At 39.5% G+C, this 25,514-nt stretch overlaps 1 protein-coding gene across 1 annotated transcript in view; it reads right to left on the bottom strand.

Moving 5' to 3' along the window:
* Positions 1-25,514, bottom strand: part of slc25a36a (solute carrier family 25 member 36a) — an 89,743-nt gene that overhangs the window by 8,769 nt on the left and 55,460 nt on the right. Inside the window, exons 3-4 of the mRNA XM_072255502.1 lie at positions 17,111-17,188; positions 11,792-11,892 (exon numbers count right to left, since the gene is read on the bottom strand). Coding sequence (XP_072111603.1) covers positions 11,792-11,892; positions 17,111-17,188 — 179 coding nt within the window. The remainder of the gene's footprint in view (positions 1-11,791; positions 11,893-17,110; positions 17,189-25,514) is intronic.

Below are 25,514 nucleotides of genomic sequence, written 5' to 3'. Positions count from 1 at the left end.
AAAGAATGTGTGTATATAAATAAATAACAGATGGGGTACGAGGGGGAGGTGGGGCATTAGCGAAAGTTAGAGAAGTCAATGTTCATGCCATCAGGTTGAAGGCTACCCAGACGGAATATAAGGTGTTGTTCCTCCAACCTGAGTGTGGCTTCATCTTTACAGTAGAGGAGGCCGTGGATAGACATGTCAGAATGGGAATGGGATGTGGAATTAAAATGTGTGGCCACTGGGAGATCCTGCTTTCTCTGGCAGACAGAGCGTAGGTGTTCAGCAAAGCGGTCTCCCAGTCTGCGTCGGGTCTCGCCAATATATAGAAGGCCACATCGGGAGCACCGGACACAGTGTATCACCCCAGCCAACTCACAGGTGAAGTGTCGCCTCACCTGGAAGGACTGTCTGGGGCCCTGAATGGTGCTAAGGGAGGAAGTGTAAGGGCATGTGTAGAACTTGTTCTGCTTACAAGGATAAGTGCCAGGAGGGAGATCAGTGGGGAGGGATGAATGGACAAGGGAGTCGCGTAGGGAGCGATCCCTGTGGAAAGCGGGGGGGGGGGAGAGGGAAAGATGTGCTTAGTGGTGGGATCCCTTTGGAGGTGGCGGAAGTTACGGAGAATAATATGTTGGACCCGGAGGCTGGTGGGGTGGTCGGTTAGGACCGGGGAACCCTATTCCTAGTGGGGTGACGGGAGAATGGATTGACAGCAGATGTGCGTGAATGCCCTTACACTTCCTCCCTTACCACCATTCAGGGACCCAGACTGTCCTTCCAGGTGAGGCAACACTTCACCTGTGAGTCAGCTGGGGTGATATACTGCGTCCGGTGCTCCCGATGTGGCCTTCTATATATTGGCGAGACCCGACGCAGACTGGGAGATCATTTTGCTGAACACCTACGCTCTGTCCGCCGGAGAAAGCAGGATCTCCCAGTGGCCACAAATTTTAATTCCACATCCCATTCTCATTCTGATATGTCTATCCACAGCCTCCTCTACTGTAAAGATGAAGCCAACCTCAGGTTGGAGGAACAACACCTTATATTCCGTCTGGGTAGCCTCCAACCTGATGGCATGAACATTGACTTCTCTAACTTCCGCTAATGCCCCACCTCCCCCTCGTACCCCATCCGTTATTTATTTATATACACACATTCTTTCTCTCTCTCTCTCTCTTTTTTCTCCCTCTGTCCCTCTGACTATACCGCTTGCCCATCCTCTGGGTTCCCCCCCTCCCCCTTTTCCTTCTCCCTGGGCCTCCTGTCCCATGATCCTCTCATATCCCTTTTGCCAATCACCTGTCCAGCTCTTGGTTCCATCCCTCCCCCTCCTGTCTTCTCCTATCATTTTGGATCTCGCCCTCCCCCTCTCAAATCTCTTACTAGCTCTTCCTTCAGTTAGTCCTGACGAAGGGTCTCGGCCCGAAACGTCGACTGCACCTCTTCCTAGAGATGCTGCCTGGCCTGCTGCGTTCACCAGCAACTTTGATGTGTGTTGCTTGAATTTCCAGCATCTGCAGAATTCCTCATGTTTACGTTACTAAATTTGACTTTTTTTTTATTCCAAAAGGGGTAAGTTTCCTTTTCTACAATACAAAAAATTATTTTGCAATTGTATCCAAGAGGTCAGTAATTATCAGCATAGATTTTTTACTCCAACGTTTATGATTGAAAAGATGTAGCTTATCATGGTAATTCCACAATGATTCTGAACTTTCATGTAAATAATGGTGAAAAACAGTGGCCAAGATAGTACAACAATATCTCATTATCTTTTGTTTTAAGAGGTAACATACTCTTTCACCCTAGAGGCATAATTTGAACAGGACCATCGCAGTGACATTAAAATATTTTAAATCATTACAGAAATGCTTACAATAGTCTGCCCTTTCCTTTATGAATACCATCAGTTACGTGCCTTCAGTATCTTCTTTACACTGCCCTGCATTTATGTTCTATTTTCAATGGCAGAAGAATGAAAAATTATTTGCTACAAACTCTAGAACTCCTTTCACAAATCTGTTTTGTGGTTTCACTCTCACAACTTTATACTGCATAACTAAACAAAAATTCCTATTTAGTTAATTCACAAAACTGTGTGCATCTTATCATTTCATCATCTAATGGAACCATCACCAAGCATCCTTCAGAGGAAAACAAACAAAACAACATGGGACAAAAGAACACAAGGTGGGGATGATAGGTTCACGATGGTGGAGAGGGAATCATGTGAAAATAAAACAGCTGGGATAGTTCATAGCTAAAGCATGGCTAGTAAAGGTTCCTTAAGGATGTCTTAGCTGAGAGTGGTAATGGGGACAAGCTCCCACCACCTATTCAATACTCCCAATGGCGTGCATCTCAAATTGCCTCTAACAACCAATTTCAGCTCCTGTCCTTCATGTGTGGGCTTAGCTACTAAGCTCAGTGGAACCACTTATACTGACAGAAGAAAGGACAAAGGCAGGTTACTGGCACCTTAAAACCAGTTGATTCGGGCAGATGGGGCTCATCAGCTATGGTTGGCAGCTCATCTAGGAGAAGGAAAACTCTGATCTCAAACCTCCGCTGCCTTGAGGCTATAACCACTCACAGGGAAGGCTTCAGGAGTAAACCCCGAGACTAAATCCAAAAGAGTTCAATGCAGACTGGCAACTCCTGCAATGCCACTGGCATCAAACTGTATCAGTCTCTGCCATTCCTTTGGATTTATCAGCTGCATGGAGAAGGGGAGCCTGCTACATGGGCAACAGCTTGCTCTTGATGTTGTACTGTCCTGGCTTGTGTATCACATAGACAGCTGAGACGTAATATCCATGGTCAACCCAACCAACAGGGGGCAAAAAATGAAATATTTTATTTGCTAGCCAGTGCAACTAGCCAAGACATTTGACATAATCTTCAGAATAGAACCTAATCCAGGAAAAGATAGGAAAGTTACAATTTCTCAGTATTGCCATTACTTTTCCCACTAGAGTAAAAGGCAAGAAAGTGTTTCACTGCTGAAGCAACTTCTGAATATACAGAAATTATTCAGTATCAAATCGAGATGTTAACGAAACAAAGTTGTGATCAAATAGGGATACTTTTTATACAGTACAATATTTCATTATGAAAATTATAGCAATAATAAAATTAAATTATTCAGTAGTTTTGAAAGCCCAAAGATAACAACAAACATTGGAGTCTGGTTAGCCAAGTCACCAGAAAGGGGCCTAGTAACAGCTGCCTCTGGCTGAATGCTGACGAAAACCCCTGCATATGGGCAATAAACAGAACTGGCCTTTTCAGTGATCACTAAATTTAGCCTCTCACTGAAGGTTCTTCTGAAGAATTACTGCTTGGACACAGTATCAGAGGGTTGTACTCCTGAGCCAGCATGATATTCAGGGCAAGAAGATAAAAAGATCTGTTAATAAATTAAAGTGCAATAAAATATTAATGAGCATGTTTCAAAACTGATGGGAAATAAAGCTGTTCTCTGAATTACAATAATTCTATATTACGAGTACCTAGAATTGAAAATAGAACACAAGTAGCTGCAACAACCTGACCTCACAATTCTATATTCATTTTAAAGTTGAAATTTTCTCAAAGAGCTGGTGTCATCGTAAACCAATTATAGCAGGAATACCTGCTGTCCGTCATTGTCCTCAACTAAAATGCTAAGCAGATTCAAGCAGAATTTAAACATTTTAACCCTGGCAGTGTATAACTTTGCAGATTTACTTTCACAAATGAGAATAGGCAGTATCAGCTCGAAGTCTCATTTCTCCTTTTGATTTGTACTTAATTCCTGTACAAATAAAGATAACTACTTGCTCTGATGAAGACATAAAAAAAACATATTTTTCTAGCAAAGTAAGCATAAACATCTGGCATGATGACATTCTAATTTATAATCAGGGCACAACTTCAGTTTGATCCTGTAAAAAAACTATAAAAACAATTAAAAATATATTTTTGGAATAACTTACAAATATTGAATTGCTAGAAGGGAGAAATTAGTCTTTATTATAGCACTCATCAAAGTTGCTGGTGAACGCAGCAGGCCAGGCAGCATCTGTAGGAAGAGGTGCAGTCGACGTTTCAGGCCGAGACCCTTCGTCAGGACTCTTCCTTTAGTTAGTCCTGACGAAGGGTCTCGGCCTGAAACGTCGACTGCACCTCTTCCTACAGATGCTGCCTGGCCTGCTGCGTTCACCAGCAACTTTGATGTGTGTTGCTTGAATTTCCAGCATCTGCAGAATTCCTGTTGTTTTTATTATAGCACTGTTCATTTTATTACTGGAACCTGAAAGTAATCTGGATTAGATCAAGTCTCCGCTTTTAAAAATACAATCATTTCTGAGATGTACTTGGTGCTACTGAAGTCAGCTTTTGATAATAAAGTTAGGCAACACAGAACTGCTTACCTGAGCTAGTCCTATCTGCTTAAATTTGGCCCATATTCCTCTAATCATTCCTAACCATGTACCTGCCTAAATATCTTTATAACAGTTGTAATTGTACCCTCAGTTCAAACAGAGAAAGCAATTGTTAGATGCTTTCTTGGACCACAGCCAATGTATGAAGCTACTTCCATTAGGTTTTGGAAAAGAACTCAGAAATTTTGATTTATTGCTGATAAAGGAAGTGTAATAGATTTCAAAATCAGGATGGTATACAATTGGAGGAAATTGGTAGTATTATCACGTCTACTGCTCTGAAGGTCAGTTTGGAAAGTTATTGCCAAAAATAAGAACATTGGCTTGTAGCTGCAGGGAACTTTGTATAAAGGTACAAACTACAACTCCAGTGCCCTGAGAGTTAATATTCCAGACTGTTGGTAAATGCCAACAAAACACTGTCATCCTGCTGTCGAGCTACTTGAGTGCTGATGGAGCCCTCTTCCTTCAGGCATGGGGCTAGTAGTTCAGCAATAGAAATAGTTTTGATTGTTGAGGGCATTGATTAAAGACATCTTTTAAAAGACTTATTGCTGACACTTAAGTGACAAGTAACATTTGTATCGCCTATCAGTCGATGTAAGTACTGGTTGTGTTATCATGTTGGCACACTTCAATATCTTAAGGGTTGAGCACAGAATTATGATGTTGCGTAATTAGCTAATTTCCCTACTTAGAACACATTGTTGTGTAAGACATTAATGAAGCACAGTTAAGGATGGTTGTGCTTAGGATACTGTTCAGGAATTCCTACAGCGATGTTCTAGAGTTGACATTGATAGATTTCCAGTGCCTATAAATAAAAAACTTTGCAACGAATTTAATTATTCCTAAGATGTAATTTTCAACTTCCAGTTTAAGAGGAACCTGAGGGACAATTTTTTCACTTAGTGGATAGCCCGTTATTTAGATTGAGATATTTGAGCATGTGGTTGAGGCAGGTAAATCAAGGCCTGGACATACACATGGATAGGAAGGGTTTAGAGGAATGCAGACCACCTTAGATGGACATCATGGTTCCATTGACCATTTGGGACAAAGCACCCATTTCTGTGCTGTACGACTCTTACTTGAACACAATAATTGAAACAAGTTATGGCATAAATGTTCTGAATTTCTAGCCATTTTATTTAAACTAATATATTTATTAGAATCCAACTGGTATTCACACAAATAAAAGATATTCTGACCAATACAACAATTTGAGATTTTAGGCAACAGCTGCATAAAATGATAGCAATTTGCAGGAGTAACATAGAAAGGAAGATTTTTATGCTCCCAACAAGTGACAAGGTTAGCATTTTTAAAGAGTTACTTTTAAATGTGAAAACTTATTACTACTTCTTAAGTTTTCCCAAATCAAACTAAAGCTTCCATGACAATTTTCGCAAGTGATCGGAGACTCCTGGCTACTATTCCATAGAAGAACTGATTAAAATATTTCCATATGCATTATTTTTGAGCTCCCACCCCCGATAACAGAATACAAAATGAAAAGCTATGTTGCAATGCAAATCACATATGAAATTATCAACTAACCAGCAAGTTAAAGAGAACAACTGCAATCCAACCTGAAGACGGATCCTCGTACCACAAGGAATCCTCTGTGACTGATCGCCAACATGAAAGTCTGAACCCAATTTTTGATTTCAAGATATTCCTCCAAAGTATTAACAAACAATTTTCAGCTAACAGAACAGAAAATAACACAATTTCCATGCACTAATTTATTTTACAAACACTTGTATTTCAACGAAGTGTGTTTAACATTTACTATAAAATTCTCGTAAAACAATATAAATAATCAGAATATTCAAAACTGTGCTAAATATTTGCAGTGTATTGGCTGCATAAAAATTGGTAAACACCATGCCACAAATGGAATATGCTACAATATGTTAAGTGGGTGATAGGATGAAGAGATTTTTTCCATACTGATACTGTTATTCTTTCCCTACTTTGTCATATTCTGAACAGACTGACACATGAAGGAAAGTTCGGAAGACACGAGATATCATCTAGTAATTTGTCCAAGTGATAATCATATTTTCTACAAAATAAGTTTTATTATTTTGTTTTATAATGGTCAGGATACTGGCAGTGCAGCACTCAAGTAATATGTCTCTCCTAACTGTATAGATAACCCTGATTCATTGGATAGGAATTAAAAATAAATTGTTTGTTTGTTCAACTGAGCCTAAGCACACAAAATATAAAAAGGAAAATACTGACAGTGTTGGCAGTCTGAAATAAAACATCCTGAAACCACTCAGCAGAAAAGGCAGTTTCTGCTGCCGAGGAAATCAAGTTGATGCTTCAGTTCAGAAAAATGGGCAAGTGTTGTCCGGAAGGAAAAGAGAAAGGAGACCAAAAAAAAAAGTTAAATCTGTAAAAGACAAGATGAAGTTAAACAGGGGTTGGAAGGAAATTGTGAATAATAACGACGCAGGAAACAAGGCAGGCAGGTCAGATTGAAATTATTGACTAAAATTCTTGAATTCAGAACTATTCAAATGATTATCTGTTGTTTGTTGATCATTTTGTTCAGTTTTCTTGGAACAGGTTTAGTTGGTCAGAGAAATGGGGGATGGAGAAAGGATTGGGGTAACAGAAAATTATGACAACAGTAAGCTTGCAAACTGAACAAAGCTGTTCCTTCAAGATGGTCTCTTGAATGGTATTTGGTCACCCCACAGGACAGGAAATTGAGTAACAAATGCAGAAACAAAATCTGGTACATCAGAGCTATTACTGTAGCTGGAAATGTACAGGTTGGTGAATATGAGAAGAAATATAGTAAAAGGTTGGATACTGCATCTGCCATTGTTGCAAGGTAGAAGGGAATGGGGAAAAAACCTGCTTGGCCTTCGCAGGTAGTCGTTCAGAGTGATTAAGAGATGGTGTAGTAATTTTGTTTTTCTGATTGGCCTTCTGCATGTATCTCAAGAGATTTCAGGTTGTCAGTGACAGTCTGGATGCAGTTTCATATTGGTCAACAATGAATTGAACACTTTCATGAACCAGCTGAGGATATTACACTTTCAGGTGGTTTTGTGGAAGTCCACACAGCATTCCCTCTGTCCTCCGGGAAAATTCTGTTCTGAACTCAATTCAATGCAGTCTGTTTTGGGACTCTGATGTCAGGCATGTGAATGATAATGAAGCTAACTACATGTAATTATAGCCTCAATGACAAGAAGTTGGGTTGGAAGAGGGCAATGACATAGGTTTAATTTACTCTGCCAGTGGATTCGGAGACAGTCTAGAGACAATACTGGTGACCACTTGTCAGTGCTTGGCAACAATATTATGTGAGATATCAGAAATAATAGTGACTTATAGTTGGAAAAGTGGCATGTGAATTATAGACATCTTCTCATGTTTTTAGAAAAGAGGAAAATGGGCAAGGAAAGAGGTTCAGGAAGTGCAACAAACTAGGTTTAGACCACCATTAAATTTGGATGGAACGGTGCTTTGAGGAAAATAAGAAAAGTAATGAATAGAGAATGAATATCATTTTACATTTCCCTCTGTCCCAACTAACAAACATTAGGCAAAGTTATCATGCAGCTTCTTGACTCAGGTAAATCAAAACAGAAATTGGTAAACACTTTAAGAAATATCTGTGTCAGTCTGGAAGGACAACTGAACTGCTGCCTTTTTTCTACTTTAATTCTCTATTCTTCTCCTGTTTCAATGATGTTTAGTAGAAGATTGATCAATAGCTTGGTCTTTTGAGTAGACACATTTAAACTATGTAGCCCAGGTTGAATACTGTGATCACTATTTAAAACAATGGTCTGCTATGCCTATTTACATCTACTTACAACTTTTCTTTTGTTTCTTCACTAGTCCAATTATCACCCTTTGCCTTGTCCAATGATCCTTTGTAGCTTCTAATTCCTTCTCTGCCTTGTCACAGACTACCACCTATACCACACTCATTTTCTCCATCTTTAAACTTCTGCCAATTTGAAATATGTGACTTTTCATTAGGAAATAGTAATGATTTTCTCTCTCTCGGGAGTTCCCGGCCTGGGGTCCACCGACCCTTTGCCTAACAGTATTGGCCCATGGCATAAGAGAGGTTGGGATGCTAGCTGATTTTCAGAACCTTCAATATTTTACTCAGAATGCCAAAAGCAGTTGTTTGGTTTCCATGCCTGTTAATTTAACATGGGCCAGTGATCACATTTCCAATTACAGTGATATTATCCTACTAAAAAACAAAGCTCTATATTCACTATTCATATTGAATGGTTATGGGAACAGTCAGTCAGTCAGTGGGTGCCGTCCCGAATCCGGGGTTGGTGGCTATGCACCTCCATCTTCTTCGATCTTGCGCTCTTTTTCTGGCCTCAGTATAACTCAACCCAGTCCATTGCCTCACATTATCGTACCAAGTGGTTCGCTGCCTTCCTCTTTCTCCCTTTCCTTCTATCATCCCTTCCAATAACAATTTCTGCAGTCCACCACCTCTTAACACGTGACCAGCATATCCCAGCTTCCTTTTCTGCACATTCTTCAACAACTCCTTTTCTCTCCTCACTCTCTTCAACACTTCCATATTACTGACCTTCATCACCCATCTAATTTTCTGCATTCTCCTTAAACACCACATTTCAAATGCCTCCAGACATCATTGCACTTCCTTGCATAAGGTCCACAATTCGACTCCATACAAGAGATTGCTCCAAACGTAGCATTTCCAAATTCTACAACGCAGCCCAAAGTCCAACCTCTTGCCACACAGCACGTCACTCAGGCTCCAGAACATTGATCTTGCAATCTCAATTCTTCTTCTAATTTCTGTATCACATTTCCCATCCTCTGTGACCATCTGTCCCAAATACACAAACTTCTTGACTCACTCTATGCCTAAGCCGTTAATTTTGATACTGGTTTTGGGGACAACTAGTTGCTTATTTTGATTTCATTCTGTTCTTTAGTGCCAACATTTCTGTGCTGATGACAAGACTTCGCACAACAGTGTTTCCAAGAGGACTTTGTTTTCCCTTAAGGAAGCCATATTTACCATATTTGACAGGCCTTTCTTTCTAAAGCATCCACTCCATTTCCCATTCTCTAATGCCTTCCCTTTTGATTCCGGGAATGAGAGGGTTAACATATGAGGAACGTTTGTCCGCTCTTGGACTGTATTCCTTGGAGTTTAGAAGAATGAGGGGAGACCTCATAGAAACATTTCGAATGTTAAAAGGCATGGACAGAGTGGATGTAGCAAAGTTGTTTCCCATGATGGGGGAGTCTAGTACGAGAGGGCATGATTTAAGGATTGAAGGGCGCCCTTTCAGTACAGAAATGCGAAGAAATTTTTTTAGTCAGAGGGTGGTGAATCTATGGAATTTGTTGCCACGGGCAGCAGTGGAGGCCAAGTCATTGGGTGTATTTAAGGCAGAGATTGATAGGTATCTGAGTAGCCAGGGCATCAAAGGTTATGGTGAGAAGGCAGGGGAGTGGGACTAAATAGGAGAAAATGGATCAGCTCATGATAAACTGGCTGAGCAGACTATGGGCCGAATGGCCTACTTCTGCTCCTTTGTCTTATGGTCTTAACCTTCACCACCCCTCTCCCCCATTCGGAAACCCACTTTTTTTTTAAAAAAACAGATGAAGCACATGCAGATTTTTCAATTTAATGTACTGGATACAAGTGTTCATAGTGACCTCCTCTACACTGGAGAGACCAAAAAAGCATATTACAGAATTACATTGATAGGCTACCTATCACATCAATGTTCCATCACACTCCCACTCTGACTTCTATCTTTTGCTTCCCATTCTATTCAGATGAAGCCCAACAAAAACTCAAGAAAAATGATGACATTTTCTGAGAGAACGTATTGTAGCTCTCAAGATTCAGAATTAAATTTAACAATTTCAGATGAAGCCTTTCTTGCTTACATCGAGAATGGGCAGTTTTCATGTACAACTATCAACATGGCTTATTAATAATGTTTTTTGTCTCTCCACTGATTCTGCCTAACTTGCTCAGTATTTCAGGCATCATCAATTTCTGCATCTCAGTTTCAGCTCTCCTTTTTGTCCTTTTCACATTCCATTAACACACCCTCCAGATTGATCAGCTATTAACAAGTCTTCACTGTTCTCAAATGGCACCAGCAGCATAAGGTTAGTCTGTTTTAACATAGACATCTCCTTTGTTCTCTTCAAAACCTCCCTCCATGCAATTTAAAAAAAACACTTTCTCACTTTTTTCAGATCCAATGAAAAGTCATCAATCTGAAATGTTGCTACCTGACCTTCAGACCATCTCCAATATTTTGATTTTTTTTCAAGTTTTTAAAATCTGGTATTTTGTTGCTTTTAGAATGAAGTTCACAAGATCCAGTTTAGCATCTAAGGGAACATCAAATCTGCATCTAATGTTAGAATTTTTTAAAAAAACAAAATCACTTCTTCCTTTTTGAACTCTCTGACTAAAGTGCAGGGCTCCTGTAACTACCACGGTAACAGCCAGTTATACAAATACTTACACATATCCAACCTTTCAGCAATTATCCTTTCTCTTGGGTGTGTCACATTTTTAAGTTTGTTGTCATGATGTTGTGATACTAATGTTAACAATTACACAGAAAAGCAAGAGAAAATAAACATTGCCCATTTATGTCTTTTTTAAAAAGTTTAATGAATAGAAAAAAGACATTTCCTATTAAGTTAGTAAAATTTAATAATTGTGAAACTGGTTGAAATACTATAGATTGCTTTAAAGATACTGACATTATTTGATTATTTGCTCACTAACAAGATTAATGTAGCCGAAAACTTTGAAAACTGGGAATGAGTCAAGGAAAAGACGAACAATGATTATTTTAAATATATGGGATATTAAGAAAGTTAGACAACTCAACCATGTCAATTAAAAGAGTCAACTGCCCAATCTTCAACTTGCCAAAAATATTCAAATGACTCTGTATCGGAAACACAGATAAAGCAAATCCAAATAATAATGGTTTCTGACAGTTATATTTTAAATAGCAAGTAATCAATTCTCACATACAAAGGATATGATTTTCAGATGTCTTAAACTTCTTGGAAATTATGATTTCTGTATTATGTATGGGCACTTTAAAGTTAAATAATGCACACCCAAATAAACTTTGGCTTTCAGTTTGATATTGGAACAGAAATGCAATCAACAGTGAAATTATAATAGCAATTCTTTATAAATGTTGCATAGGTAAAGTTGTCTGGTATTTAATTGTCGTGTTTTGAAAATCACAAATATTGTGGAGATTTAAGACCAGTTCCTATAAATACTGTTAAGCATGCTACAAAAACTTGCAGATAATAATAGCACTTCTCACTCATACCTGCCATTCCAGCAGACAGCATGTGCACCAGGCTTGAATCAGGTTCCAGGATGGCATTCAATTTTTCCTTCGAACTGGAGTAAGCAGCAAAGTATATAGCTCTACAAGAAAGAGCAAGATCATGTAACCAGTGAAAAATTAGTTTTAGGTGTAATCCATTAACTTAAGAATTTAAATGCAACTAATTTAACTCTGCTCTTTTCCATATCAGAAGGCAAAAATTTTGTCTACTGTTCTGTTCCTCATCTATTTAATATTACCTTGCAGAAAATGTGTTCTTATAAATTTATGAAATGCTTTTTGATATTACTGTTTAGGAATTATTTTTCATTAAACGAACATCAGAGAAACAGGTACATAAAACATCAATCCATTGTTGATTTCCACATAGAAATTATTTGGAGGATACTGTGTGCATCTGTAATACCCCAACTCATCATGCTATGGATGTAGATAATAGTACCTTTAGCTGTTGCTGTAAGTTAGGTTAAAGAACCAGCACCAGTTTTCCTTAGAAAGAACATACCAATTTTGTTAACATCCTCCCCCCCCACTAACTTTTCTCCACAGTTTTTGTATTCTTCTTGTAAATCAAAATCAGTTCCATTAATCCAAAGTGCCTGTAACTAGATCTCCAGCCCTAACAGATATGTACTACCTTACCAAGCTGGTCATATTAATGCCATAGGTTCAGATGAGAGCTACTCAATAATGGTTTTCATAGCATAACTACTAAAACAGAGATTGCTGGAAATATTCACATCAATCAGTAGCTGTGGAAAGAACAGACAATTAATGTTTGGCATGCAGACACTTCAGCCAAGTCAATGCAGAATGTTGTCCTTACTTTAAATTATTAGTAGGACAGGCATTAAATCTATGCTGCCTGGAACATTTCCAGTTTTTCAACTTTCTACAAAAAACTGAACAATTTCAGGGCATCTTCTTCCTGGACATTTACCAATTTAAGGATGAAACATCAAATATTGACTCAGATAACAAAATACATGTAGTTTTAACTACACAACCATCCTGCCTGGTAAGCTGACCTAGTCCAAAAGCATTATCAGAGTACAGTGTTGACCCAAAACTGACACATCACGGCAGCTGGTCACATCAAGCTAAGGTCAAATGGCCAAAGTTCTACTTCCTCTTATCCAAGGTAGAAAGAACAAAGCAAAAGATTTGATCATCTGAACCAACACCAGCTGACTGCAAAGGTTTCAAACAAAGCCCACTCTTAATTATTCCAGGGTAACGTTCAACATTTATCATTATTTTATTTTGCAGTCAGACCTGAACATTGTGTTAAGTGAAAAGCAAAATAATTTATCTATCAAACTAAAAGTATCCACCAAGAAGCAGTTTAATACTTTTCATAAATAGCTACAAAAACTTTCCAACTCTATGTTGTACTAATGGTGACATACTGCTTTTATTTTAAACACAAGGTCTTGTGTTATGATTTTGGTAATTTTCCTCCTATATTCAACTTTAGTAAAACATTACTTCATTAGAATTCCCTTAACAGCAGGTTGATTACATATACTGAACAAGCCTTAGAAGTGTACTTTGGATATTGACAGATGTCTTGTATTCATGTTCGTTAATGAATTACTTCTAAAGTGAGGTATCCATGACATTTTAGTCCATGGTAACCAATGCTCTTGTCAATAAATAGGGAGAAATTGTTGCTACTTAACTCACCAACCTATTACAGCTATTAGTCACAAAAAGAAAAGTTCAACTATATCACATACAGCTTGTTAAGCTTTATGATAATTTTGAACACACATCATTAATCATATTTATATTACGTCTGCAACAGGTTACTTTAGTACTGAATAGAACATTATGGGCAAATAGTACTGAAGATAAGCAAATCACTTATTTTGTGGTGTCAATTAATGCTCAGCGGAAAAAGAAATCAGATAACCCTAATTCTACTAAATGGATAGAAGCCATTTTCTCTCTCAAATTACAAATTTCATTTCCAATAGGCTAATAGATGGTCTAATTATATCAGCCTGTTTTGATACATTTATATACAGAAGATAAACAAGTAATTTGCTAGTTGTGAGCACAAACTAGCCAAGTCGGCACACAAAACACAAATTTGGCAAATTTTAATGGTTTAAAAGTCTTTTTGCTTACAGTACTTTCCTAAGAACTGGCCACACAAAAAGAATGAAATACTAAGGATACAAAGTTTTCACTCACTGTATACCAGTTCAATGAAGGATTCAGTCAAGATGTACTTTGAAATTGCTTTTATATAAATACTGCATACAAATGAAGTGTGGTAAATGGTCTTGAATGTATTTTTTTTTAATTAATTGATTCAAAATTAGGTATTCACAGGTAGAAGATAGGACTAAAAGTGGTTACTTTTGAAAAATAATTTTAACTGTATTAATGAAACTTCAGATTGCTAATCCATTAGTTAGTGCCGGTTGAAAAAAAATTGCCTTGTTAACAAAATCAGAGTGGCAACATCTTTTCAAAACTTAAAGCTGATACACCGAAATTCCTCAATTTCCCCAATTTCCCTGCTTAAAACCCTACTCCAAAACTTTCTGAAAGTATGAGTATTAAGACCCCTATTATTTACTTATAATAAAGCACAATGAATTTAAGCCTTCAAATATTACACACCCCCAATATTTGTCGTTACTGGTTCTTCTTCAAAACTCTTTCCATATCCATCTTCATTTGCCTGACACTTTAGGTTTGCTCTGCTTAGTCTTTGTCCAATTTATATCGCAGCTGACATCCATGGCACACATTCAAAACCTGCCTACAGCATAATTGCTCAAAACTGCTGAATATGAGTTAACAAGAGAAACCTTTGATTTGTTTAGTTTAGCAAGGTACAGGTGTTGAAAGTGGCTTAGAAAACCATTTAATTTTCTGCAAGAGAGTTGCATTCAAAAATGTGAAACATTAAAAAAAAACAACTTTTTTGAAAAATAAAGAGCAACACACACATAATGATCGAAGAACTCAAGCAAGTCAGGCAGCATCTATGGAACTGAATAAACAACTGAAGTTTCGGGTAGAGACCCTTCTACAAGACTAGAAAGGAAGGGAGAAGATGCCAGAATGAATAGGTGAGGGGAGGGCAAGGAGGTAAAGTCAGGTGGGTGGGAAAGGTAACGTGCTGGAGAAGGAAGATCTGATAGGAGAGGACCACAGGACAGAGGGAAGAAGGAGGGGCACCAGGGGGAGGTGATAGGCAGCTGAAGAGAAGAGATAAGAGGCTAGAGTGGGGAACAGAAGAAGAGGGGAGGGAGGAGGGGAAAATTACAGGAAGGAGAAATTGATTTTCATGCCATCAGACTGGAGGCTATCTAGATGGAATATGAGGTGTTACCCCTCCACCCCGAGAATGGCCTCCTCATGGCAGAAGATGAGGCCGTGGACCAACATGTCAGAACAGGAATGGGGGCAGGAAGCAGGAATTAAAATGATCGGCCTCACAAAACTTCTTCGTCGGCAGATGGAGTAGAGGTAGGTGGTTGACAAAGCCGCTCCCCAATTTACGTCCAGTCTCTCCAATGTAGAAGAGGTTGCAACGGGAGCACCAGATACAATAAGTGATCTACACACAGACTTGCAGGTGAAGTGTTGCCTCACCTGGAAGAAACGTCTGGGTGCTGAATGGATGTAAGGGACAAGGTTAATGCGCAGGTGCAGCATTTCTGTTGCTTGCAGGTATATGTGCCAGGAGGGAGATTAGTGGGGAGGGATGAATGGGCCAGGTAGAAGTTGGAGGCAAAATAGATGAAATTAATTAGCCTAATACTCCCCAACTCTTCCTGTATTATACTGACAAATGCATTAGTGCTGCTTCATGCAGCCATGCTGAACTCGTCAATTTCATTAACTTTGCGTCCAGCTTTCACCCTGCATTCAAATTCACTTGGTCCTTTTCTGACACCTCTCTCCCTTTTTGGAATCTCTCAGTCTCCATCTCTGGAGACAAACTGTCTATCGACATCTTTTATAAACCTTCCGATTCCCATGGCTATCTTGACTGTACCTCTTCTCACCCTGTCTCCAGTAAAAATGCTATTCCCTTTTCTCCTTTCCTTCATTTCTGCCACATCTGTTCCCAGGGCGAGGCTTTCCTTACATCAGAGATGTCCTCCTCTTTCAAAGAATGGGGTTTCCTTTGCTCAATCATCGATGCTGCCCTCACCTGGATGTCCTCTATTTCCCGGACATCTGCGCTCATCACATCTTCCCACTGTCTTAACAGAGATAGAGTTCTTCTTGTCCTCACCTACCAGCCCATGAGCCTCAGCAACTAACACATCATTCTACACCACCCCCACCACATCTTTACCTCCTCTCCACTTCCCACTAAGATCACTCTCGGTGACTTCCTTGTCCATTTGTCCCTCCCCACCAATCTCCCTCTTGCCACGTATCCCTGTAAAAGCGACACAAAATGCTACACTTGCCCATTCACCTCCTCCCTCATCTCCATTCAGAGCCTCAAACAGTCCTTCCAGCTTCACCTTTGAATCCATTAGGTCGTTAATTGTATCTGGTGCTCCTGAGGCAGTCTCCTCTAGGTTTTTGAGACCCAGCATAAATTAGGGAACCACTGTCGACTACTTCCGTTCCATCCACCAAATGCGGAATTTCACAAAGGCCAACCATTTTAATTCCCATCACATCTCCTATTTTGATATGTCAGTCCATGGCCCCCTCTTTTACCATCTTCTCAGGCTGGAGGAGCAACATTTTATATTCTGTCTAGGCAGTCTCCAACCTGATGGCATGAATAGTGATTTCTTCTTCTGGTAATTTATATTTTTCCTTCTTCAATTCCCTACTCTAGCCTCTTAGCTCTTCTCCTCACTTGCCTATCATCTCCCTGTGGAGCCCCTCCTCCTTCCTTTTCTCCCAATGTCCATTTTCTTCTCCTATCAGATTCCTTCTTCTCTAGCCCTTTACCTTTTCCACTGTCCTGGCTTCACTTTTCACCTTAGTCCACTTTCCCCTCCCCACACCTTTCTATTCTGGCATTTTCCCCCCAGTCCTTTCCAATCCTGAAGGAGGTTCTTGGCCTAAAACATCAGCTGTTTATTAGCTGCCTGACCTGATCAGTAGTGTGCGTTGCTCTAGATTTCTAGCATCTACAAAATTTCTTGTTTATATTTGAAAAATAGTTGTGACTACAATTTTTCAAGGCCTGTTAAATAACAAAGAGTATCAAAACAAGCAATTCAAAAAACTCTGTGAATTCATTAGCAGAGGATTTCATGATAGAAGTTTTCCCAAATAATAATATCTAATTCTACTGCTTACCTGGATGGTGCGACGCCTATCAGGTTTGGACCTAGCCCTCTGAAGAGAGACCGGGGACCTTCTTTTTCTAGAATCATCCTGCAAGTCAAGTTGCACAGTTCAGAGACTGATTGTGCATCTGAAAAGGTACATTTGTGGATAATATACAATATGTTCCATCAAAACAGAAATCAACTTATCACATAGAAGATGGCTATTTACTATAATTAATTTATTCTAAGTTTTGCAAGCCTTAACTGTCTGAGAAAACCTATGCTAGTTACAATTACTGCATGCTGTTCTTAGTCAAGAAAATGAACAAATGTTAAATACAACTTGAGTTCAACAAATCCATACCAATTGTCCTTGGTTAATCCATTGCTTTTGAAATATTTATTACATTTTAAAATTATATATTATATACCCCAGTAGTTCACCCGTAATGGGTTTATCATTACTTGATTAAAGCTTCACTAAACCATTTACATTTTAGTGAACTAACCAAAGTATTAAGTTCAAAGTAAATTTATTATCAAAGTACATACAGGCGTTCCCCGCTTTTCGAATGTTGGCTTCACGAAACCTCGCTGTTATGAAAGACCTACATTAGTTACCTGTTTTCGCTAACAGAAGGTGTTTTCACTGTTATGAAAAAAGGCAGTGCGCGATAAAAGGCAGCGCGTGCCCCAAGCAGCTAAGCTCCTCCCTCGGAACTGCATTCAAGCCGGCATTGCTTAAACACGTGTATGTCGATTTATTTTGAGCATCCGTTTGCAAGATGAGTTCTAATGTATCGGAACAGCCTAAAAGAGCTCGTAAGGGTGTCACACTTAGCAGCATAAAACTAGACATAATTAAGCATTTCAATCGTGGTGAACAAAGTAAGGACAAAGTGAGTTTGGCTTGTGGAAGTTGACGAAGATGATGTTGAAGAGGTTTTGGCATCTCATGACCAAGAACTGATGCAATTGGAAGAGGAAAGGATAACAACTGAAACCGAATGCAGTAGCGAACAGACCGAAAGTGAAGTCGTCCAGAAACTGAACGTGAAGCAACTGCATGAGATGATAGAAAAATGCGTGAGGCTAAGCAGTCAAGCATACTGTCGTTTTTCAAGCCTACCACGTCAGCCACAGCAGACGACGAACCTCGACCTTCGACATCGAGGCAGGCAGACATAGAAGAAGATGACCTGCCTGCCCTAAGGGAAACAGATGACGATGAGGAGACATCTCAGTGTCCCACCACCCCAACCCCCGGGTCACGGACCAATACATTGCCGTGGTAGCTAGGACGCACCCGACACATCTTTAAGAAAAAAGCTGAAATAAACAAGCTAATGAATTAGGTGCCGCCTGGCATGTAATTGTTGGCCCACATCAGAGGCGATCGTCAATTGTGTTGCCTCTGATCTGGGCCGACATTTACGTGCCAGGCGGCACCTAATTAATTAACTACTTTATTTCAGCTTTTTTCTTAAAGATGTGCTGGGTACATCCCGACTACTGCTGTACCGCTGCACCGCTGCATTTTCCGCAGATCGGTATCGGTTCGCTGCCCGGCAGTTGGGGACCACTGCACCACCCCAACCTCCGACGACTCAGCCTAACACACCATCATCACTGTGCTCGTTGCTATCTTCCCAATTCCTGTCAGTGATACTACACTGTACATACATTATTTCTACTTTATATAGGCTGCGTATTTTTATGTGTTATTTGGTATGATTGGGCAGCTTCATAGTTTAAAGGTTACTGGAGAGAGTGTTTCTGCCAAGAGCGCTTGCGTGAGATTTTTGCTACGGAGAACAGTGCTGCAATGATTGTAGAAAAGTATTTCTACTTTATATATCAGTGTATTTATCATATCATTCCTGCTTTTACTATATGTTACTGTTATTTTAGGTTTTGTGTGTCGTTTGGCATGATTTGGTAGGTTATTTTTTGGGTCTGCGAACGCTCACAAATTTTTCCCATATAAATAAATAGTAATTGCTTCTTCACTTTATGACATTCCGGCTTACGAACCATTTCATAGGAACGTTCTACCTTCGGATGGTGGGGAAACCTGTAATATGTCACAATATACAACCTTGAGATTAGTTTTTTTGTGGGCATACTCAATAAAAGCCATAATAGAATAAATGAAAGACCGCACCAACTTGGACGTTTAATCAGTGTGCAAAACACAACAAATTATGCAAACACAAAAATAAATAATAAATCAATCAATAAATATCAAGAAATGAGATGATGAGTCCTTGAAATGGAGTCCATATGTTGTGGGAATATTTTATGATGGACAAGTGAAGTTGACTTCACTCAACTTTTTGGTTCAAAAGCCTGATAATTGAGGGTTAATAACTGTTCCTGGACCTGGTGGAGTTTGTTGTCAGGCTCCTGTACTTTCTTCTTGATGGTAGCAGCGAGGAGAGTGCATGACCTGGGTGGTGAGGTTCCTGATGATGGATGCTGCTTTCCTGCGATAATACTTCATGTAGAGGTGCTCAGTGGTGGGGAGGGCTTTACCTGTGATGGACTGGCCACATCTACTACTTTTTATAGGATTTTCAGTTCAAGGGCCTTGATGCTTTCATATCAAGCTGTGATGCAACCTTTCAATATACTCTCCACTACATCCATAGAAGTCAAAGTTTTAGATATCATACTGAATCTTTGCAGACTCCTAAGGAAGTAGAGGCACTGTCATGCTTTCTTTGTAAATGCAATTATATGCTGGGCCTAGGTCAGGTCCGCTGAAATGATAACAATGAGGAACTAACAGTTTCTGCCCCTTTGCTCAGCAGATGGCATCTGCTGTGGACCTATTGCTCTGGTAGGCAAATTGGAGCAGATCTATGTTGCTTTCAGGCAGGAATTGATATGTCTCATCACCAACCTCTCAAAACACTTCATCGCAGTGGATGTAAGTGGTACTGGCTGAGGCAGGTTACCAAGTTCTTCTTGGGCACCGGTATAACCAAAGCAGGTGGGTATCTCAGACTGCTGAGGTGAGAAGTTAAAGATCTCAGTGAACTCTTCAGCTGGTTGATCACCACAGGTCTTGAGGTCTTGGCCAGGTACCCTATCTGGGCTGGCTGCTTTCATGGGTTTATCTTCCTGAAAGCTGTTCACACGTCGGCCTCAGAAACTGAAATCATAGGATCATCAAGGGCTGTGGGAGTTCCTGCTGGTTCCTCCCTGGTTTGATAGTGAAAGCGAGCACAGAATGCATTTGGCTCATATGGAAACAAAGCCCTGTTGCACCTATGTCATTTGATTTTACTTTATAAGAGGTGATAGCATTCATGTCCTGCCACAAATATCCAGCATCCTTCTGTGATTCAAGTTTAATCCAGAACTGCCACTTCACCCATGAGATGGCTTTCTGTAGATCATATCTGGACCTCATCCAATTTACTTGGTCAGCAGATGTAAATGCCTTTGGTCTGGTTCTCAGCATACTGCAAATCTCATGGTCCATCTAAGGCTTCTGGTTAGGGAAGACTCCGACTTATTTTGTGGGAATACACTAATCTAGAACAGTTTTAATAAAGCCTGTGATAACCATGGAGCTATCATTCAGATCCACTGATAAGTCCACCAACTCCAAGCAATCCCATAACTGCTCTTCTGACAGTAATTGGGCAGGAATTTCTTCAAACAAGCCTGGTTGAAGTCCCAAACTATGATTTGAAATGTGCCAGGATGGACTGTTTCTTTTCTGGACATGGCATCATGCAGTATCTCAAGTGCTTGATTATAGTCAGCTGCTGGTACCATGTAAACTATCAGGATTGTGGAGAATTCTCTAGGCAAATAGAACTGATGCGATTTGATCATTAGGTGTTCAGGGTCAGGGGACCATAGTTCCCTCTAAGCAGTGCGCATGTGCGCGTGCTCACACGTTTTTCAACCAGCGCACAAAGGAAATTAATGTGTGCACAAAAGGTTAGTTACCTAAAATAATGTAGTAATTAATAATTATACTTATTGAAAATAATCTTTTAGCTATCTGTTTCTGTTAACTAGTTGGTCCGTTTTTCAAATACCACAATGCATGTCACTAGTTTACGTCACCTCACCTTTCCTGTTCCAGTTTGTACGGCTGCATCATGGCGGCAGTCATGTTTGGCGGATAGTGTTCATATCGTAAAGTTTACAAAGATCTCTTTCAAATTCTGTAGATAGCTTACTAAGTTTTTATTGGAAAAATTATTGATTCACTATGTTGAATTCAAAAGAAGCGACGGGCGTGAAGCGCAAAAGAACTGCAAATTTGTTTAAAGTTGAATGGTTTAACAAAATAGTAGAAACTGCTACACCAAATGCTCATGAGGTCATGAACGTTCAGCTACGAGAAATATTTATGTAGGATTCAGAAACTGGAGTTATCTGTTTGCATTGTCGTGATGCAAAAGTTGCTGGAGAACTTGCTAGTGGGATGATATTTGGAAACTTGACTTTTTGAAGTGTCATTTGGCAAGTAAATCGCATTTGAATGGTGTACAAAAGCTCAGGCAACAGAACCCATCATTACCCATTACAGGAGTGCTACGCATGTTACGGATGAGTGCAGATGAGCAAGAGCAAAAACGATCAAACACAGAGGAGATTGAAGTTGAAGTACAAGAATGGTCAGCTTTTGATTTTTCCGCAATTGCAGATTGTGACTTCACATTTAGTGATGGACAGGTTAATGCCTTATGTCTAAAAAATCATGATTTTCTGGCTAAAAATATTGTAATAGTTAGACAGTTTAACAATTTCAAATTTTCCGTGCAAGAAAAAATTAAGTCCAAACTGCTTTCAAACTTGGCTCAAATGGTGGCATTTGTACTTCAAAATGAACAGTTTTGTGACCTTGCACAGTTGATGGACATTGGGGGAACCTTTCTTGCGTCTAGTGCGGACTGTGAGCAAGGTCTTAGCCTAATGAATCAACTCAAAAACAAGCTGAGAAACTGTTTAGGTGAATGTCATTTGGATATCTTAATGAGAATCAAAAGCTATCAATTGGATGTAAGTTTTGTTAGTCTAGATAGAGCTTACAAAGAATGGGTAAATGTCAAAGACAGGAGAGAAAAAAAAATAACTGAGTGACTTAAATATGTATGTTATTTTGTTATTATTCTGTGCAGTTTTATGTCAAATATTTTGTAAACCTACAAATGTTTGTACGGAAACTGTGCCATGTGTGCATTCAGAGCGCACATACTTTTGTCACAGGAAAAAAATTTACACAACATAATATTTATGCGCACATTGACTACTAAAAATTAGAGGGAACATTGCAGGGGACCACGAGTTTAACAAAACTACCACATTGGAGCACCACTGAGAATTTATCATGAAACACACACCTCCAATTAACTGTAGATTTTAAACTTTATTAAAAAGTTGTTGATTGAATATTCTGAAAAAAAAAACACAACACAATTTAACCAGCAAAAAATCAAATCAGATTTTGGCAGATTCCATCTTACTTTGTTTACAAACATTTTTAATCTCTCCCTCTCCCAGTGTAGAGTGCCCTCCTGCTTCAAATTATCCACCATTATCCCTGTACCAAAAAATACCAAGGTAACACGCCTGAACGACTGGTGTCCTGTCGCACTCACCTCAATAATGAGTAAAAGCTTTGAGAGGGTGGTCAAGGATTACATCTGCAGCTTGCTACCACCCACACTGGACCCCCTACCGACGTAACCGATCGACAGATAACACAATAGGCACAGCTCTACACAGTCCTTACACATCTGGAGAAGAAGGATGCTTATGTGAGAATGCTTACGTGAGAATGCTGTTCTTGGACTACAGTTCAGCATTCAACATCATAGTTCCATCCAGGCTCGACAAGAAGCTCAGAGAGCTCGGCCTTGACCCTGCCTTGTGCAGCTGGATCCTGGACTTCCTGTCAGATCACCAGCAGATTGTAAGGGTGAGCTCCCTCACCTCCAACCCTCTGACTCTCAATACAGGAGCCCCTCAGGGCTGCGTACTGAGACCCCTCCTTTACTACCTGTATACCCATGACTGTATCGCCACCCACAGCTCCAATCTGCTAATTAAATTTGATGATGACACTACATTGATTGGCCTTATCAAACAATAACGAGGTGGCCTACAGGGAAGAAGTCATCTCTCTGACACAGTGATGCCAAGAAAACAACCTCTCCCTCAGTGTCACAAAAACAAAGCAGCTGGTTGTGGATTACGGAGGAATGGAGACTGGCTAACCCCTATTGACATCAGTGGATCTGGGGTTAAGAGGGTAAACAGCTTCAAGTTCCTCGGCATCCACATCATCGAGGACCTCACGTGGTCTGGGCACAACAGTGCCTTTTTCACCTCAGACGGTTGAGAAAGTTTGGTATGGGCCCTCAACTCCTAAGAACTTTCTACAGGGGCACAATTGAGAGCATCCTGACTGGCTGTATCACTGCCTGGTATGGGAACTGTATGTCCCTTGATGGCAGGGCTCTGCAGAGAGTGGGGAGGACAGCCCAGCGCATTTGTAGTTCTGAACTTCCCATGATTCAGGACATTTACAAAGACAGGTGTGTTAAAAGGGCCTGTAGGATCACTGGGGACACAAGCTATCCCAACCACAATCTATTTCAGCCGGGAAGCGGTACCACAGCATAAAAGCCAGGGCCAACAGGCTCCGGGACAGCTTCTTCCACCAAGCCTGGGTGAACTCACGCTGATTTGAGTGTACTCTATATTACATTTACTGTTCTATTTATGATAAATTATAAATTATGATTGCACATTTAGATGGAGATGTAATATAAAGACAACTCAATTCAACTTAATTACATACTAATCTTTGGTTTACTTTGATTAAAGATATATTTTTCTGATCCTATTTTATCTCTAGGTGAAGATAATTCTTAGATGCTTTGACAAATGCTACCCATCTGAGCTTTTGCACCAGGAGTACCTCAGAAAGCACTGACCTGGGTCTGCTTGGGTTGCTGTTAGGTGATGATTTTGGGTTTGTTCATTGACATGCTCTGGTCTACTCCTCATTCTTACCCCATACTGCATCCATGTGGCTCATGCGTCCATGCATTTTGCAAGACTCACTGTTGTGTCCAGACTTAAAGTGGGGCAATCTGTAACTGGTGGCTTAGGCAGCAGGTACTGAGGTGCAAATGTCACGACACCATAATGACTTTGACAGTTTTTCCCCACAGTCAGACCTTTTTAAAACAATTTGTAAATATTTGCTACAACTTGGGAGATTTAAAAAATAAAATAATATAAAAATAAAAGCGTGAAACCTATTAAATTGAAATAAACTAAAATTATTAAGATAATACAAATGAGAAGACAAATACTTTTGCAATCAAGGCATGCAGTCTCATTCACATATCACAGTTAGGGCCGAATACAAAGTTCATCAAGACCTTAGGCTTATCAATTTACACTCTGCTCTCGACACAAGAGTAGAAAATTAGATATGCTGTCATCAAGCTCTGAGCTTGATCCTGACTTCCGCAGAGCAATGTACAATCACATGAATCAGAGGCGAACAGTACATAGAGATTGTCTCAATTTGTGCAGAACGGCCAGCAAAAAGGCAAGAACATACAAGACATTTAAAAAAAATCATTCCTGAACATTACAATTCAGATCACTTGACAGTTAATAATTTAAATGCTGGCTTCCTGTCAAGCATGAAAAAAAACTAAATATAAATCCTCCGCTATTCAAGAAATTATGTCCTTAATGGTCCACAGTTCCACCGCTATCTCACAAATATATATACTTACTATTTCATATTAAAGCCTTGAGAAGATTTCAGCACATAGCAAATTGGAATTCAGCTCAACTTAAACTATCACAGTGATAAGTTTACACACTATGATAACTATAAGAAACCATTTCAATTATTGTGAAGGAAGTTTCACACTGCTTGCTACAAATTTGGAGCAAAACTAAACAAAAAGCATTCAGTTGTGTTAATCATTCACACATAGACTGCATACAATTTAACAAAGACCTTGTTCCTGCAAGCTACTTATTGCAAACATGCTCATTACTGCAGGCTTACAATCTAATTAAAAGAAAATTACAGAAACCAAATATCTGAATCCAACAAAAAATTTAGGGAATGAGAATACATGTGATCCATATTTATAGCTATTTGACAATTTGCCTTTACAGAATTCACAAATCACGACCCCAAAAATTGGAGATTAGGATAAAAGTAACTTACAAAGAATTTATGTGAAAAAATTGCAAATAAACCTTTCCTGTTTCTTGATTCATGTACAGATGACGTAGTCTGGCATTACAAAAATGAAAAAGCAGGCTGATTTCAAGGAAGGCATGTTCACAATATTTATTGCTGATTTATTTGTTATTATTTCTTTCTTTTTGTATTTGCAGAGTTTATTGTCTTTTGCACAATGGCT

Source organism: Mobula birostris, chromosome 4 (assembly GCF_030028105.1).
Source record: "Mobula birostris isolate sMobBir1 chromosome 4, sMobBir1.hap1, whole genome shotgun sequence".
NCBI classification, from domain to species: Eukaryota; Metazoa; Chordata; class Chondrichthyes; order Myliobatiformes; family Myliobatidae; genus Mobula; species Mobula birostris.
This window is presented reverse-complemented; position numbering and strand designations above follow the sequence as displayed.